This window comes from Aythya fuligula, chromosome 9 (assembly GCF_009819795.1).
Source record: "Aythya fuligula isolate bAytFul2 chromosome 9, bAytFul2.pri, whole genome shotgun sequence".
NCBI classification, from domain to species: domain Eukaryota; kingdom Metazoa; phylum Chordata; class Aves; order Anseriformes; family Anatidae; genus Aythya; species Aythya fuligula.
Window position 1 is genome coordinate 16,615,931 of NC_045567.1, and position 16,127 is coordinate 16,632,057.

The 16,127-nt window shown below is 61.3% G+C and overlaps 1 protein-coding gene across 3 annotated transcripts; it reads left to right on the forward strand.

Moving 5' to 3' along the window:
• Window positions 1–5,058: 5,058 nt before the first annotated feature.
• Window positions 5,059–13,470, forward strand: PTMA (prothymosin alpha). Of its 3 annotated transcripts, none has more exons than XM_032193395.1 (5): window positions 5,059–5,189; window positions 9,047–9,118; window positions 9,807–9,903; window positions 12,090–12,163; window positions 12,531–13,470. In XM_032193395.1, the coding sequence occupies exons 1-5, from the start codon at window positions 5,145–5,147 to the stop codon at window positions 12,576–12,578; spliced, it is 336 nt and encodes a 111-aa protein (XP_032049286.1). In that variant the 5' UTR covers window positions 5,059–5,144; the 3' UTR covers window positions 12,579–13,470. The 3 variants fall into 3 exon arrangements, with proteins under 3 accessions (XP_032049286.1, XP_032049288.1, XP_032049287.1); XM_032193397.1 differs by having other exon boundaries at window positions 9,807–9,897; XM_032193396.1 differs by having other exon boundaries at window positions 9,810–9,903.
• The last annotated feature ends 2,657 nt before the right edge of the window (window positions 13,471–16,127 follow it).

Here is a 16,127-nt window from a genome sequence, read left to right on the forward strand (position 1 = left end):
CTCTCGGGCCCCCTCTCGCTCTGCCCGCGCCTCTCGAGCTAAACCAGGCGGGCACGGCGCGGCGGGCAGGAGCGGCAAGCCGCGACAGGCGGGCAGGCTGGAGCCGGGTAGGTGTGTCCCTCTTACCCAATAAATAACACAAGCCCTAAAGCAGCCCATTGTAATTACGGGGGCCCCGCGCGGATTGAAAATGAAGAAGGGGGAGAGGAAAAAAAAAAAAAAAAAAAAAAAAAGGAAATCGAGGTTCTGCCTTTCCGAGGAGGGAGCGCTCTCCGCTGGGAAAGCGATGGAGGGGGAGCGGTGATTTATATCTCTCCGGAGGAATTCTTCTTCCCAGGGCCGCCCCGAGCGCCAAACCGCCGCCAGGTTCAGCTGAGTTTCTAATCTGAATATTCATGAGCCAGTAATGAATTCTCTCAGATAACAATCCAGATTCGGGGTTGGTTTGGTGAGTGTGTGTGTGTGTGTGCGTGCGCGCGCGCGCCTCCTCCCAGGTGTGCGAGGAAGGACGAGAGGAGCGAGCGGTGGCTCGCCACGTGGCCGTCCCCGCTGCACGACGTCCCCCGGCACCCCGTGGCCCCTGGGGACACCCCACTGGGGACAGCAGGAGGAATGGGGACGGAGGACAGCGTGCCGAATGCCAGGGTGCAGTCCCTGCCCCGCCGCACGTCCAGCCCCGGGTGAGCACAGGGATGTTTTCCCTCCTGCTAAGCAAATCGCAAAGACCTCGTGTTTGCAAAGCACTGGGAGAGGCAGGGAGGGAGAATCCGGCCTTGCCTCCTCCCTCCCTTCCTTTTCTTTTAAATCTCTTCTGTGCAGCTCTTTGAGCACCCGGGCAGGAGGCCTGAGGAGCGAAACTCCACCTCTGGCACCGGGACCCAGGCGGGGTGTGGGTGTGTAATCGCGGTGCGATGAGCCCTGAGCCTGATCCGTGGTATTGCACACTTGGGCTTGAAGTCACAAGTGACCTTCAAATGGAGGGGGTGGACAGAAAAATAATTGTAAAAATAATAATAATAATAATAAAGAAAGGGAAACAACTGCTTCCCAGCCTTACCAAGCCCACCCGTCTCATCCCCCTGCCTCCAGGACAGGCTGCCCCCATGCCCTGCTCACCCTTCCCTGGAGAGAAAGGCAATAATCAGCTTTGCTGCCTCTAAACCCGGCTGGCAGGCAGCTGGGTGGGGAAGGACAGGGCTCTGAGCACCGGCTCTGGTGGCACGGTGCCACCACCTCGGTGTCCATCATCGTCCCCCAAGTCGTGTCCCCACCCTGCCCGTGGGCAGGAGCAGAAGCAGCAGTGCCAGGGGGGTTTGTTACCCTCAACCTCTCCCTGGCATCTGCAGAAAGGGTGTTCCCGTGCCCTGGCCCCAAACTGGTGGCTCCCTACAGCCATGGAGAAGCCACGGAGCATCTTGGACATCAAGGGACCGTGGTGTCATTGCCTGCTGGGGTCAGGGCATGGTCCTTGTCCCACATCCTCCGCTCCCTGTGTTTAACCCTCCCCAGCAAGATGTCCTCGCTGCAGGCTCATGCTTGGAAGCGGGGACATCAGTGGGACCACGCCACGTCCCTGCAGAGCAGCCGAACGTCCCACGTCCCGCCGAGGGAGCCCTGCAAACATCTCCCCGGGGTCGGTTAGCGCAGGGCCGGGAAACGCCAGTGAGTCAGAGCCCTGTTTTGTAAGCGCGTGTAGGAGCAGGGATGGCCGTGAGCTCAAGTGTGGGGCCCGCCTGGGCCTTTTGCAATCCTCTGGGGAAAGGCGAAGGCTGTGTCTCCAGCTCCTAATTAAAGGCACCGCAGAGAGCTGCTCCCGTCCCTGCTCGGCTCACGGGGACGCACGGAGGAGGTCAGCCCCGTCCTGGCCGTGGTGGCCGGCGTTCCCCAAGCGTGGCCTCTGCCTCCTGCGGCAAGGTCTCACAAAGATGCTTCTGGCACCCGCGGGGCACGGTGCCGCCTGCCCCCTCGCCCTTCGGGGCACAGAAGGTGACACAGGCAGGATGTCATCTCCGCTGGCTTCACGTCCCGCATCGCCAGCCTGACCTAGAAACACCACCGCGTCTCGTGCCGGAGCCCGGCGATGCTGCAGGCTCATCCCTCTGTTTTTTCCAGAGCGCCTGAGTGACAGTCGCCCCTCCCCTGCCTCTCCGAAAGAGCGTAATGAGAATTTCCTCCGAAGGAGCAGCTTGCCGCGATGAAATAATCACCCCAGCAGCAGGATCTTTGCCGGGGATTAGAGAGACAGCTACTTGCTGAGCTAGGGAAACGGCCGGCGAGGAGGGAAAACTCCGACCGCCTCCTCCGGCACCGCCAGAGCCATCGCCTCCCGCAGACGACGGCGGAGCAGGGCCAAGATCCCGGGCAGAGCTCAGCCCTGGAAACTTCTGTCCCGCTGCCGGGGCACTTTTGCAAAGTCCCCTTCAGCCTCCTCCTTTTCCTCCTCCTTCTCCTCCTCCTCTCGCCGCAGCCCGCGGAGCCGCTCCCCAGCCTGGCGGCGGGGAGGGGTGGAGGAGAGGTGAAGCGGCAGCAGCTGCCTTTTACAGGCAACAGTTCTTTTTTTTTTTTTTCCTTGTTTCTTTTTGGACTGCTGAGGCATAAAATGCCAAGCGCTGGCTGCCTCCCTCCTCCTCGCATGCACCAGCCGTCCCGCTACGGCCGCGGCTCCGCTTTCCTGCGCAGTTTTGCTTTCACTCCGGGCTCGGTTCTCTCCCCACCACCCCCTGCCTTCTGTGGGATCCTGGCGTGAGCGTCCCTCGAGGATTCCTCCTTTTCTTCCCCAAACATCCCACATCGCTTTTTTTAACTCTTCCTCTCTATTCCAAGCGTTTTCGAAACGTGGGAACCGAGCCCAGAGGAACATCCCTCGTTCGCGGAGTAGGCACGCGTTGAAGCCAAGTTAGAGCAGAAGTGCTTTATTTAGGGCCAGGCTTTTTTTTTTTTTTTTTAATTATTTCCTTTCCTCTTTCGGACGCAGAGCCCCAGCGGCCTCCAGCCTCCGCCTCGGCCATGGCAGAGGGCGCTGCTGCCTCTAGCAGCGAGCAGACGTCCCGGGGCATGCGTGCGGCCCCGTTCTTCGCCTGGGCACGTGGAGAAAGCCCTGGCCCCTCTCCTACGCAGCAAGGGAAGCCCTGGCCGGAGGCCCCAGGGGTCAGAGGCAGCCTCCAGGTCCTTGAGGCCTCGACCCCGCTGCGGCTGCCTCAATCGCGTGAGGTGAAGGACACCGAGGCTGAGGAGGAAAGCCCTCCGTGGTGTCAATGGGCAGCACCCAGCCCGTGGCACTGCTGCGTCGTGTGTGTGGGGGGGACACTTGGGACACTTGAGGCCCTTTGGCCTCAATGCCCAGCTATGGGGCGCGTGTGAGGGGATGGGGTGGGATAGGAGAGGCTGAGAGCCTCCATGCTGCCTCCACACAGCGTGAGGGCAGTCCTGGGGCTCCTCCAGAGCCCCCCTTGAGGTGTGGAAGGGGCTGGGGGGGAGGCACGGCCCGCCCGCAGGCAGGAGAGGCGCAGCCACCCTCCTCCCCCGGGGGTCGCGCCCCGCGCACCCCCGCCAGCCATTCCCAGCTCCGCTCCAAAATCCCGCCGCGGGCCCCCCTCCGGGTTTTCAAACCGACTCCGTTTTCGACGGGCAGGCGCCGCAGCCAATAGGAGGCCGCAAAGCGTCAGCACAGCGTTCGCTCGGCGCTGCCGGCCAATCCGCATCGCGCGGGCCCTATATCCCGCCCTCCGAGGACAAGTCCTGCCGACTTGCGCCCCGGCCCGGCGGCCATCTTGAGTGTGGCAAAGGCGCTCCTCCGTCTGGGGGGCGCCTCCTTGGGCTTTTTCCCCTTTCCTCCGCGCCCCTCACACCGCAGACCACTTATCTGCGGCTCCTCCGTGCCCGCGGGGCCGTCGGTGGCGGCGGAGCGGCTCTGGGGGAGCTGCGGAGCCGTGCGCTTGCCCCGCGAAGCGCTCCCGGCGCCATCTTGAGTGTGGCAGAGCCCCCTCACTCAGCGCGCCGCTGCCCCGTTACCGAGCGGGAGCCCGAGGCCGGGGGGGCAGCCCCGGTCCCCGGTGCTCGGTGCGGGCAGCAGGGGGGGTCCCTCAGCCGCTGTCCCGCGGGGGGGGGCGCAGAGCGGAGGAGCCCCCTCAGCGCGCCCAGCCTGGAGCCCGCAACCGCCGCGCGTTGCGTGTGTGAGGCGGGGGTGACCGAGGGGCGCCCAGGCGGTGTTTTTCCCTCTTTTTTTAAACTGGAAAAGAAGCAAATCGCTGGGAATCCCGCATTTCGGCGCGGCTTACACCCCCCCCTCCCCGCCATCCCCCCTAAATCCCCACCCCCGCTCGGCGGCGGTGGCGGCGTTGGGGCAAACTTTCCCGAGGGGGGCTCCCCCAGCCCTACGTGAGGGGGGACACCGAGCTTTGAGGACGAAAAGAGCCGAGTTTTGTGCGTGTTTTCCTTTTTTTTTTTTTTTTTTTTTTTTTTGGGGGGGGGGGCAGCGCCGTTTGCCCCGCATTCCAGCCCTTTATTATTATTATTATTTTTAACTCTCCTTCTCCTGCCGCCCTTCGCGAGCACGCCTCCCGCCCCTCCGCGGGGGCTGAGGGGGAAGGAAAAGGGGGACAGAGAAGCCGCACACCCCCCCCCCCCCCCCCCCACCCCACACACACACACACACGGGGGCCGCCCGCCCGCTCCCCGCCCGCCGCCGCCTCACACGGCGGGGCCCGGGGCGGGGAGGAGGGGAGGGGGCGTGGCCAACGCATGAGGTGGGCGTGGCCTCGCCTCGCCTCGCCTCGCCCACGCTGAGGCCGGGCGCGAACTCATCGCCGCAGTGACCCCCCCCCCCCCCCCCCCCCAATCCATCCATCCCATCCATCCACCGAGAGCGAGAGCGCGCGCGCGCGCGCGCGCCGCGCCGCCTGCCCCTTTAAGCGGCCGTGCCCCATTGTTTGCGCCGCGGCCAATGGGCGGCGGCGGCGGCGGCGCGGGCGGCCAATGGGAGCGGCGCGGGGCAGCGCGCGCGCCGCCCCCGGCTCTATAAAAGGGCCGGCGGCGCCGCGTGAGTCCCCACTGGCTCGCGCAAAGCCATCTTGGCATTGTTCTGCCCGCGCCGCCGCCCGCTCCGCCCGCGCCGCCACAGCCCCGCGCCCCTGCACGCCCCCGCCATGTCCGACACGGCCGTGGACACCAGCGCCGAGATCTCCGCCAAGGTGAGCCCTCACCCCCTCCTCCCTTTTCACCCCCTCCCTCATCCCCTTATTTTTATTTTTTTCCAATAATTCGCCTTTCTGCTTTTTTTCTAAAAATGACTATTTTTTTATTATTATTTTTTGAAATCGCGCCTTTTTTCCGTGCTCGCTCCGGTTTGAAGTTTACCCCCTCACCCCCCCCCCCCCTCACCCCCCCACCCCTTCTTATTTCGCCCTCCGCCGCCGCTCGGTTCCGTGGCGGAGCCGCCGCCGCCTCGCGGAGCTTTCCCCGCGCCCCGTTTCTTTGTCTCCGGCGTGCGGGGGAAAAACGTGCTCGCCCCCGGGGCTACCGGCCCCAACCCGCCGCCGGGGGGGGGCTCCGGGACTCGGTGCCTGATGGAGGAGGAAAGGGGGGGACCGTAGGGGAGAGGTATTGAGGGGGGGGGGTCCCGGTAGCCGGCCCCGGTGGGGGGCTGGCGGCTGACAGCGCCGTCAAACTTGGAGCTGGTTTGCTGGGGGGGGGGGGTCCCTATGGGGTTTTTTGGGGGGGTTTTGGTGCTGTTGAGGTGCCCCCCGAGGTGCGAGGAGGGGGTGTTGTGGAGTTGGTGTCGGGGTGTTTGGGGTGCGGAGCCCCCCCCGTGAAAAAGGAGGGTTTGGGAGCGCGGGGCTGCTCGGGGGAGCTGCTGGAGGAGGCGTCCCGTCGGGGGCACCTCTCGGTGTGTGTGTGTGGGGGGGGATCCGGGCCGGTTGCTGGTAGCGGGGCTGGCTCGGTGGGGAGCGGCTCTCCCGGGAGGCCCCGGTGCGGCTCCCGGCGGCCGCCTTTGTCTGGCAGCCGCGGCGGAGCGCCCCGGCCCCCGGGGGCCGTGGGGAGCCGGGCGGGCTGGGGCTCGGCTTCCCCGACGGGCAAAGTTGCGGGGGAAGCCGGGCTTGGGGAGGGGAAACGGGAAAAGAACCGGGGAACCGGGGGGAAGAGGGGGGGGGGGGGAGCGATCGTGCCCCGGGGGAGCGCCGCGACCCGGCCGCTTACCGGGCACCGTGGGGGTAAAGCGTGGAGGTGAACGAGAAGAGGGAGGAGGGAGAGGGGGGGGGAAAAAAACGTAACGGAAGGAGAGGGGGGGTAAAGAAAAAAAAGCCCCCGAGCAGCGGGGTTGGTCGGATTTCGATTTCACTTCTGTTTCCCGCTCCGCCCGCCGCCCCCGCTGCGGGGCCGGTGCCGCTCGCACCGAGGGGGCGCCCGGCCGGGGGTGGAGGAAGGGGCAGCACCGGGGGCCGAGCTCCCCGTTCACCTTCCCCTGCCCTTTCCCGTGGTGGTGGTGGGGTTTAAAAAAAAAAAAAAAAAAAAAAAAAAGCAAAAAACCCATATCCCCGCAGCAAGGTGACCCAAACCGGTTAACCGGGGCTGGCGGCGGGGCACCGGGGAGCACAGCTCCGACGGCTCCGTCCCGGGAGGCGGGGAGGGGAAGGGAAAAGAGAGGGGAGGGCTTTGGGGAAGGGGAGGAGGAGGAGGAAAGGAGGGGAGGGGGGGGGGTCCCCGCCCTGCCCGGGCGGCGGCTCCGCGCCGAGCGCCGCCCCCGGCCGCTGCCGCCGCCGCCGTGCCGCGGGGCGCCCACCACGTGCGGCCCCGAGCGCCGCGCGGTGCCCCCTGGGAGCCGGAGTCCGCCGGGGGAGAACTACAACTCCCGGCGTGCCTTGGGAGGAGGGGTTGGGGGGTGGGGGGGTGGGGGGGGAGGTGAGGGGGTGCAGCCGGGCCCGGCGCGCTGGCGGCCGGCCAATGAGAGGGCGCGGAGAGTGGCGCGCGCTTTTGAAAGGCGGGAGGGCGCGTGGCGGCGCGCGGGGCCCCCTGCTGGCGGGAGATCGGGGCCCGCGGCGCGGGGGAATAAACAGGGGCTGGGCACGCCCGTAATTAGAGGCGCCGGTAATTAGCTCCAGAAGTCCCGGTGAGCGGGTTCTGGTGGTGCGGAGGGTGCTGGGCACGTGCGTGTTTGTTTGGTGTGTTTTGTTTTTTTTTTTCCCCCCCCCGCCTTCCTTATCCAGGAGGGGGGAGGCACAGCGGGCTCCCTGCGGTGCTGTTGTTTGTGTGGGCTTCGTGCCGGGGCGTCCCGGTGGGCATTAAGCTGGGAACGTCTTCCCCAGCCCCGAAAAGGTCAGGGCTGGAGATGCGTGTCCAGCTGGAGTGCCCAGGAATGAGGTGTTCCCTGACCAGCAGCGCTTGCTGTTGGTGAACGGCTCCTTTCCGAGAGATTCATCGGTCGCAGCGAGACGTGGAAACTCTGACTGCTCCCTGCGCTCAGTGTTTAACTTTGGAAATGTTTGGTCGTGCTCGTGCTGGAGTGCCTGACACGAGATAACACCCGCAGAAGGCAGCAGCATGGTGAGGCGTGAGAGGCGAAGTGGCTGCGATCTCCCCCTGGGTGTTGGGGGAGCAGAGGTCGGTGGCAGAGTGAGAACTGATGGAGCTGGGTGGCGTGGAGAGGAGCTGGCTGGGGACTGGCGTGTGCAGTGGAAACAGGAAGGAGCCTGTTTGTGTTGTGCCCCGGCCTCGTAGGATGCTGATTCGATGGGGTGAGGTTTGATCAACAGGTGTGGTAACCCCGGAGCTGGCTTCAGAAGCAGCGCCCGGTGCTGGCACGCGGCGCTGGGGCAGGGCAGCCCGGGCACCTCCGCCAGCAGCGTCCCTGCGCGCCCCTCTGTGCCCGGGGACAAACAACCTGGTGGTCTAAAACCCCTGCGGCACTTACCCTCGGTGGTTTGAGCCCTCCCCAAACAGAGCAGCGGTCGCGTTCACAGCCCGTACCGGGTGGTGTGTTCCCACGAGGAAGTGACAGCGGCTCAGCAGGAGTGAAAGTGCCCGCAGCGAGCGAGGCGGCCGCAAAGGGCAGGCAGGAGGGGGCGAGGCCGTGCTGCTGCAGCGAAGCAGGGAGCTGCCAGCAACTCGAAACACCTCGTGGTCGCTGCTGAAGCTGCCCGTGGGGCTGGTTCTGGCCCTGGGGAAGGGCCTCTCTGCTTTCCTTGGCTGGGGTGGTGCTTGTGCTGAAGGATCTCGCTCCAGCTGATGGAGGAACAGAAGGGGAGGAGGATGCGAGCAGAGATGCCAGTGTTAAATCCGAGTGTTCTTTATGCGGGAACATAAAGTTGGATCCTCTCAGCCTGTTTGCCGAGCGACTTGGCATGACATTTTGACAGTGATCAATAGCAAAAAAAAAAAAAATAAAATAACACACACACACACAAGCTCTCTCGCTCTGCTCATGGTGGAGGCTTGAACCAAAAGTAGCCGGGCACGGCTCTGGAGCAGCTATAAAAATAGGCTGCTTCCCCCACCCCATCCTGTTACGCTGGGAGATGGATCCTGGAGTCTCCTCTCCACCGCTACGAGGAAGACCAGGCGTGTAATGTGCGCCGGAGGATTTTTTTCCCCGGGCAGAGCAGAGACCGCAGCCTCTGCTAATGAGTCCCTGGGATTTGTTCCTGCTGTGAAAGCACCGAGAGCAGCCGTGGACGCCTGCAAGCCCCGGGGCAGCGGAGCCCGTGCGTTGGCCGTGGCATTGCAGGAGCTTGCGTGGACTGTGCTAAGATGGGCACTCAGCCAGCGCTGCTGCTGCTGCTCGGCGTATGCAGGCAGCCAGCTCCGTGTGCTCGGAGGTGAAACAGAGCAGCCTCTTCTTCAGAGAGCCGCGCTCTGGCACACGCTCCCTCCTTTCCCCGGGAGGAGCCAGAATGTGGCAACCAAATAAATCCCAGGGCGAGTCTGTGCGAAGAGGGGAGCGAGCTCCCGCGCGCTCTCGGACTGTGGTTGTTTTTTCCTCACCTGATCTGCACCTTGCCTGACCCAGGCGGCTGGAATCTGGGTGACTCTTCTGCTTTTCTGCTCCTTCCAGGATCTAAAAGAGAAGAAGGAAGTTGTTGAAGAAACAGAAAATGGCAGAGATGCACCGGCCAACGGCAATGCTGTGAGTATGGCTGGGTCTGCAGGGGGAGGCAGCCCTCGCTCCAACGGCTTCTTTATTTTTCCTTCCCCTTCTTGCTTCTGCTGCGAGCTTGTCCCCAGCCCTGCTTGAGAGGGATCCCCTAGAAATGGCACCGCTGTGTGGAGCCATCGAGGGGTTTTAGGCTGAGCAGAAGCTCCTCTGAGCATCTATCAGCTGCTGGGTGTGCAGAAAGCAAGGTCTGGGCTTGGAAATCTTGGTCCTTTCCCCAAAAACCTTGCTGGGTTGTATCCCGTGCAGCCTGCCTTCTAGGCACGAGAGAAAGGGGGGTCAAAAAAAGAAGTGTATTCAGCCCTACAACCAGTTGAATGGGGAAACGTGCTGCGTACGAGCAAACCGGTTGGGTTTCTATTTTTAACGTGCTTGGGGGGGAATTCACTCGGCTGCATGTTAATGTGTCACAAGAGCCTCTGCAGTCTTTGTCTTGGCCTCCGAGCTGCAGCCCCGAGTTACTATAGACCTGATCCTTCATGCCTGGGCTGCCTGCGTTGTGTGGAGGCAGGCAGGAAGCGAGACGCGCGCCTGGGGCTCCAGCGGGCTGGTGCTTTAGGAAGGAAAGGTGGGGACGTGCGCTTCTGCTCAACATCTCTTCCCCCCCTTTCTCCCTTCCCCAGTGCATATTTTTTTTTAAGTGATGTTTTGTCTTGCCAAGGAGAACGAGGAAAACGGGGAGCAGGAGGCCGACAACGAAGTAGACGAAGAGGAAGAGGAAGGTGGCGAGGAAGAGGACGAGGAGGAAGAGGGTGATGGTAACTTTCCTTTTTCCCCCTGCCCCCGTCCCACGGCTGCATCCTGACCGCCAGACCCCCGGGGGGGAGCAGCGGGGGCTGCAGGCACCATCTCCTCCCCGGGGTGGCTCCGGGCAGCCTGGTGCAGCGCCGGGGAGTGAAGTCAGCCTTGAATCCCTTCCAGCAGGTTGAGGGCAGATTCCTTCCTCCCTCCTCCAGCCAGACGGCCCCATGCCGCCGCGCTGAGTAAGCGCCTTAGCTGTGCCGTGCGAGTAGGGGAAAAACCTGCCCTTGACTCCTGCCATCCCCACAGCTGCCACAGACACAAGTGGGACGGGATGCAGCCGGCCTGGGGCTTTGACCCTTCCTCATCCAGTGTCCTGGGTTTCCCTGCCCTCCCCCGATTTGAGGTTTTGGTGGCCGCGGCCAGCAATCCAGCAGTGACTTCCCGAACCACTTCTCGCACTCCCCAGTTATTTTTCCCTCCTCCTCCCTAAGATCTGCTTGGATGAACGACGTTGTTTATTTTTATCCGCCGTTAAGGCTGGAAGGAAACTGTTCTTGTTACACTGGAATGAACTTGAGGCCCGTGATGAGCTGTTACTGGGTTAATCCCCTGTGAATTTTCGGTTAAGTGCTGACCTACTAACCTGGTGGGTAGTTTTGCGGGAGAGGACCAGGGCAGACGGGGTTGGAAATCAAAGGAACATCGGACCAGCACCTACTTGGGCAGAATATACACGGGGAAACCTGCCTCCATCAGGGTGGTGCTGTGCTCCTGGCTTCTTGCTGCCCTTTGGGGACAGTTTCCTAGAGGAGCTGGGCACGGTGGCTCTGTTCATCCCCGGGATCTTTACTCATGAGGTCAGATCAGTGCAGTCCCAATCCCATTTTACCTGCAGCTCCCCTTCTGGCTGGAAGAAGGGCAATCCTCCCCTCCCCAGGCAGGGGGATGCGTGTGCCACACGCGCATGTGTGCGGGGTGGAAGTGTTGCCTGGAAACTGCTGCGAGGAGCCCGGGGAGCTGCGGTCCCACAGTGCCAGCCTCGCTCTTCCCAGCTGGCAGAAGCACAGGCACAGCTTGGCACCTTCCCCTGGCGGTGCTGGGATCCCATACCTCACTGGGATCCTTTGCAGGATCTGTCCCTGCTGCCCCTGGGTGATCCAAGCCCCAAAACTGCAGACCCATGGGCCACGGGCACCTCTTGCATCAGCTCTTTCTCTACCACTTGTGGGCAAACTCCATCCCCCAGCCGGCCAGCAGAGGGGATCTCGAGGGTATTTTCTCTTTCCTCACCCTTCTCCCCGTCCCGTCTCGTAATTTGCTTTGCTTAAAGCAGCTCAAAGAACTAAAAATGCTCCCAAGCAGCTTGGTGCTGTCACCTGATGGTGCTGGCCGGCCCGGGGTGTGTGCTGGCTGGCGGAGCTAATCCGGGCCCTTCCCGCAGCGAGGGGCACGGCGTGGCCCAGCATATGCCGGGAGAGGGGAAAGGAGGATGGGCTGACCTTAATCCCCCTCTGCCTGTCTGTGTGTGGCTCGTGTGGCGGTGTAAAGCCAGCTTTACCGGCCTTAACGCTTCGTTTTAGCAGGGTCTCACGTTACGCAAGGCTCTGCGGTGGTTTTTCTTCCTCTGGTTTTGCCCCTAACCCCCCGATAACTCCCCCAAACTGGCCAAATACGATCAATTCTCATTCTCCTCGTTCTGATCCACTGGCCTACTTGAGCTCAAAGTGGGTCAAAGCCCAGAGCTCTCGGCTCATCCTCCTCCGGAGCCGCGAGATAAGTTGGGTAGCGTTTGTTTGCCGTTCTGATAATTAGAAAGTGTTCTGACTCAGAACTAATACGTTCTGGCTCTCTTAACTCATTAAAGATGGACTAATAGCTGCAAAGGGAAGCAGAAGTAATCTGGAGCGGTTAGGCGGAGCAGCCACTAGAAAGAGGTTTCCTCTTTTATTTTTTTATGTGCTGTGATCTCAGCGCTCGGGGAAGGTGTGGATTATTTATTTTTTTTTTAATGCTCCCGTTGCCTGTGGTGTGAGCCTGGCCCCCTGCAGCAAATCCCAATTTCTCCCACTGCCCGTGGGTCCGATCAGCTGGGGGTTGCCCTAAAACAACCCCCCCCTGCCCCGGGAAGGGAGCTGTGAGGATATGGGGTGCTGTAAGCACCAGGGGGGCTCACGTTCCTCCCCGTCTCTCCCATGTGCAGGTGAGGAGGAGGACGGCGATGAAGACGACGAAGCTGAGGGAGCCACAGGCAAACGGGCAGCTGAGGACGACGAGGTAGGCAGAGCACCCCTTGTGTCCTGAGAGGGTTTTGGGGTGGGATCAGCGGGGTTGGAGACACCAGGCTGGGCTCCGGGGCCTGGATCCTGCCCGTGTGGTTCCCGCTGTGTGCCCCTGGGGGATTTGGCCCAGTTCTTTATGTGCTGGCCTGGTTGTGATCACCCTGGGTTTGGGAACCCAGTGCTGTGGTGGGATGGGGCAGGGGTGCTCCGGCCCCAAAGCCAGCTGCCAGAGGCTTCGTGCTGTGGGGAACACTTCTGCTGCAGGGACAAGGCAGAACAAGAGCAGAGGGACCCAAAATCTCCTTTATTTCTGCCCACCCGGGTGTTGTCCCCTCCCCTAACGGCTTTACCTTTCCCCTCAGGACGACGACGTCGATCCCAAGAAGCAGAAAACCGACGAAGATGACTAGGCAGCAAATTATTATTATTTTTTTTTTTTAAATAAGGAGGAAAACAAACCAACAAAAAAGGCCAGCGCGTCCTCTTCACCCTTGGGACCCCCCCTCCCTCCCTCCCTCCTTCCTCCCCAGCCCCCGCCCGTCGCAACCACCCCCCCCTACACACACACACAGCCCTTCCTCCCCTATCCGCCGTGGTCATCCTCACCAAGTAGAGTGAACCCCCTGTCCCCGGCCCCCCCCGGCGCGGCGCTGCCACTCACCGAGCATACGAAACGATTCGCCCGTTAGCGGGGAGAGAAAAAAACCCCCCCTCTCTCTTTTTCCCTTCCCCTCCGACCCCCCCCCCCCCCGCCCCACAGAACCCCCTTACCCCAAGCACCAAAACTTCAAGGCCCTGCTTTCTTTCTTAAAAGTACTTTAAAGGAGAATTTGTTTGTATTTTTTATTTACATTTTATATTTTTGTACATATTGTTAGGAGGTCCGCCATTTTTAAGTGATCTCGGATTGACCAAAAGGGGGGCTTTGAAGTGTATATCTCTTGTTACCTATCTCTGACTTTACTTGTGGTGTGACCAGGCCCAAACCATTATCTCAAAGGAGAATAAAACAAAACCTTGTAAAAAAAAAAAAAAAAAAGACAAAAATGCAAAAAAAAAAAAAATTACAATCTTATTCTGAGCATTCCAGTAACTTTTTTTGTGTATGTACTTTAGCTGTACCATAGATCGTGGTTTGTATGAGGTGGCAAGGCCAAAGATAAAAAGGTTTTTCTTTTTTTTTTCTGTCTATGAAGTTGCTGTTTATTTTTATTTTTTTTCTTTTTTTGGCCTGTTTGATGTATGTGTGAAACAATGTTGTCCAACAATAAACCGGAATTTTATTTTGCTGAGTTGTCCTAACAAGGCTGCCTCCCAACTGCTGCTTTTTTGTTTTTAGTTTTCATTTGTGTTCCTTTTCTTTTTTTTTTTTCTTAATTTCTTCCTTTTACTTCTTCTTTCTGTCCTTCGTTTCTTTGGTTTTGAGTTGGGCCGGGAAGAGTTGAAGAGAGGATAGAGGGGCGTGAGGTGTTGGGGAATGGGGTTGGGGCTGCGATGTCCCTGTGCTGCTTCCAGGGCAGGAAAGGCAGCGGGATTTCAGAGCTGAAAAAGCTGGGGAGGGGGAAAATAATACAGAATACTTCTTACAGTGCCTTCAGGTGGGTGTCAATGCCTCCCTGTCCCTGGGGGGAGCTTAACTCTTGGTGCAGGAGCTGGAGGGGGTTGTGGGAGGCGTTGGGGCTCTGTCTGCTTCAGCCCAGCCCTCTTGCTTGGCTCCTGACCTTCCAACTAACCTCTCCTCGCTCCTTCAGGGCTTGGAGCTGAGGGTGTCCTGGCCAGGCGTGTGGGGAGCACCCACGGAGCCCACCGGGTGCCTGTGCTGAATCCTTCCCTGCCTGTGGCTTGTTGAATGCATCCCTTTCCCTGCTGACCTGATCTGTGCCAAACCCTCTCTGTGTTTCCTTCTCCACTTCTAATCACGGGGATCAGCGTTGAGATGCTGGGGTTGATTTTTATTTAAAAAATTAAAAAAAGGGAATTGTGGTGCATTTAATGCACGGGCTGCAGCGCCGTGGCTCTGCCTGGTGCCGGGAGCAGCCAGGTCACTCACTCGGTATTTACACCAGTGGCAAAGCAGCTCAGGATCTCGCCCCTTGTCCTTAATTATCCGCCTAATCGTGCTGCTGGCTGATAGCTTATCAGATTTACTGCCTCGATTCTCAGCCTGCATCCAGCCGCGCGTGTCACCTGGCCAGGTGATGGGGCGCTGGCGGCCGGCACCGAGCAGGTGCCACCGTGTCCCACGAGGGTGCTGAGGGATGCCGAGCTGTGCTCGTGGCCCTGCCTCGGTGCATGCACGTTGCCCGACGCCCCCACTGCGTGATCGGAGCCGGTGCCTGCAGATTTGCAAGGCAAATTATTCAAATACTGCCTGCAGCAGCAGCAGTGGGAGCTGCCGAGGGCAGGCTCCGCGTCACCGAGGTGCTGAGGTCCTGCTGCCTCCCCCGGGGGCTGAGAACGGGCACGGCTGCGGGCTGGCATCGGGGCATGGGTGGTGAGGATGGGTGGGATGGGGACAGCCCCCAGATCGTGGTTCGAGGTCCTTCATCATCCCTCCATCATCCGTCCTTCATCCTCTGTCCTCCATTATCCATCTTCCATCATCCGTCCTCCATTATCTGTCCTCCATCCTCTGTCCTCTATCTTCTGTCCTCCATCATCCATCCTTCATCCTCCGTCCTCTATTATCCATCCTCCATCATCTGTCCTCCATTCTTTATCCTTCATCCTCCATCATCTGTCCTTCATTCTCTGTCCTCCATCATCTGTCCTTCATCTTCCAGCCTCCATTATCTGTCCTCCATCCTCTATCCTCTGTCCTCCATTCTTCGTCCTCCATTTTCTGTCCTCCATTCTCCATCCTCCGTCCCTTGCCCTGGGCGCTGTGGCAGCCCCATTTCTCCCCATCACCCCCTGCCATGGCTCTGGCAGCCCCCCGTGTCCCCGTCCCCCTGTCCCCGTCCCCAGGAGGGCAGCGGTGCCCCAGCTCCAGGCTGAGACCGGGCACAACTCAGTTCACACACACCGCACGGAGACCCCCCCCAGCCCTCAGCCAATCCCCTCGCAGCCGCACCGCCCGGCAGCCAATCCCCTGCTGCCACCTGTCCTTCCCTTCGCTCCTCCCCCCGCCACGCTCCCTCCACCAATCGCAGCCAAGCAGCACCCAAGCCCGGCCAATCGCAGGCTGTAGCCGGGAGCCCCCAGCCAACCGCGCGCCGCCACCTGGCTGAGCCTCCCGTGGCAGCAGGCTGACCAATCGCAGGGCGGGGGGCTGCTCCGAGCCAATCCCTGTCAACTGCACCAGCCAATCAGGGGCAGCCGGGTCCCACCGAGGGCTATAAAGGGCGGGGGGCTCTGGGGTGCCCTCAGTGGCGGGGCTGTCCCCGGGGGGTGTGGGTGGGGGTCTGCGGGTCCTGGGGAGGACGTGAGGCTGGTAGGGGGCTCCCGGCCTCCACAGCACCAAAATCCTGGGCTTTGAGCCCAAATCGGAAGGGAGGAGGCAAATTTGAAGGGATGAGGCACTTGGAGCCCCTTGGGATGGGGAATCCACGTCCCGTTGGGCTGCAGGAGGCTCCTGTGGGTCGTTGAGGCTGAGGGAGCCTCCGAAGATGTCTTGGGATGGTTGCTGCCATGAGCCGGCCTCTACCCTGGAACGTCCCTCGGGGCCACCTCCCCTCCTGTGGCGCTCAGAAGCAGCGTGTCCTCGTCGACGTGATGGCCACTGTGACCAGAAGCTGTGTGACCAGAGGTGAAGAAGCCACCACGTGCCTCGTGCAGGGTGTGTGGAGCCAGCCCCTCGCCTGGGCCTCCACACGAGCCATGTGGTGGCAGCCAGGCCTGCGATCACACTGGTCCTGGAGGCTCCTGAAGGGAAGGACGGAGGCTGAAGGCACCATTAGGGACATCGTGAGGGCTGCCGGTTGCCTCGATGACCCTGTGAGGGCTCAGGGCCTTGCCAC

Excerpts from the sequence above, each read along its gene's own strand:
- PTMA (XM_032193395.1), top strand. The coding sequence starts at position 5,145 with ATGTCCGACACGGCCGTGGACACCAGCGCCGAGATCTCCGCCAAG. Across the intron at positions 5,190-9,046 it reads GCGCCGAGATCTCCGCCAAG|GATCTAAAAGAGAAGAAGGA; the intron begins GTGAGCCCTCAC and ends TGCTCCTTCCAG. Across the intron at positions 9,904-12,089 it reads CGAGGAGGAAGAGGGTGATG|GTGAGGAGGAGGACGGCGAT; the intron begins GTAACTTTCCTT and ends TCCCATGTGCAG.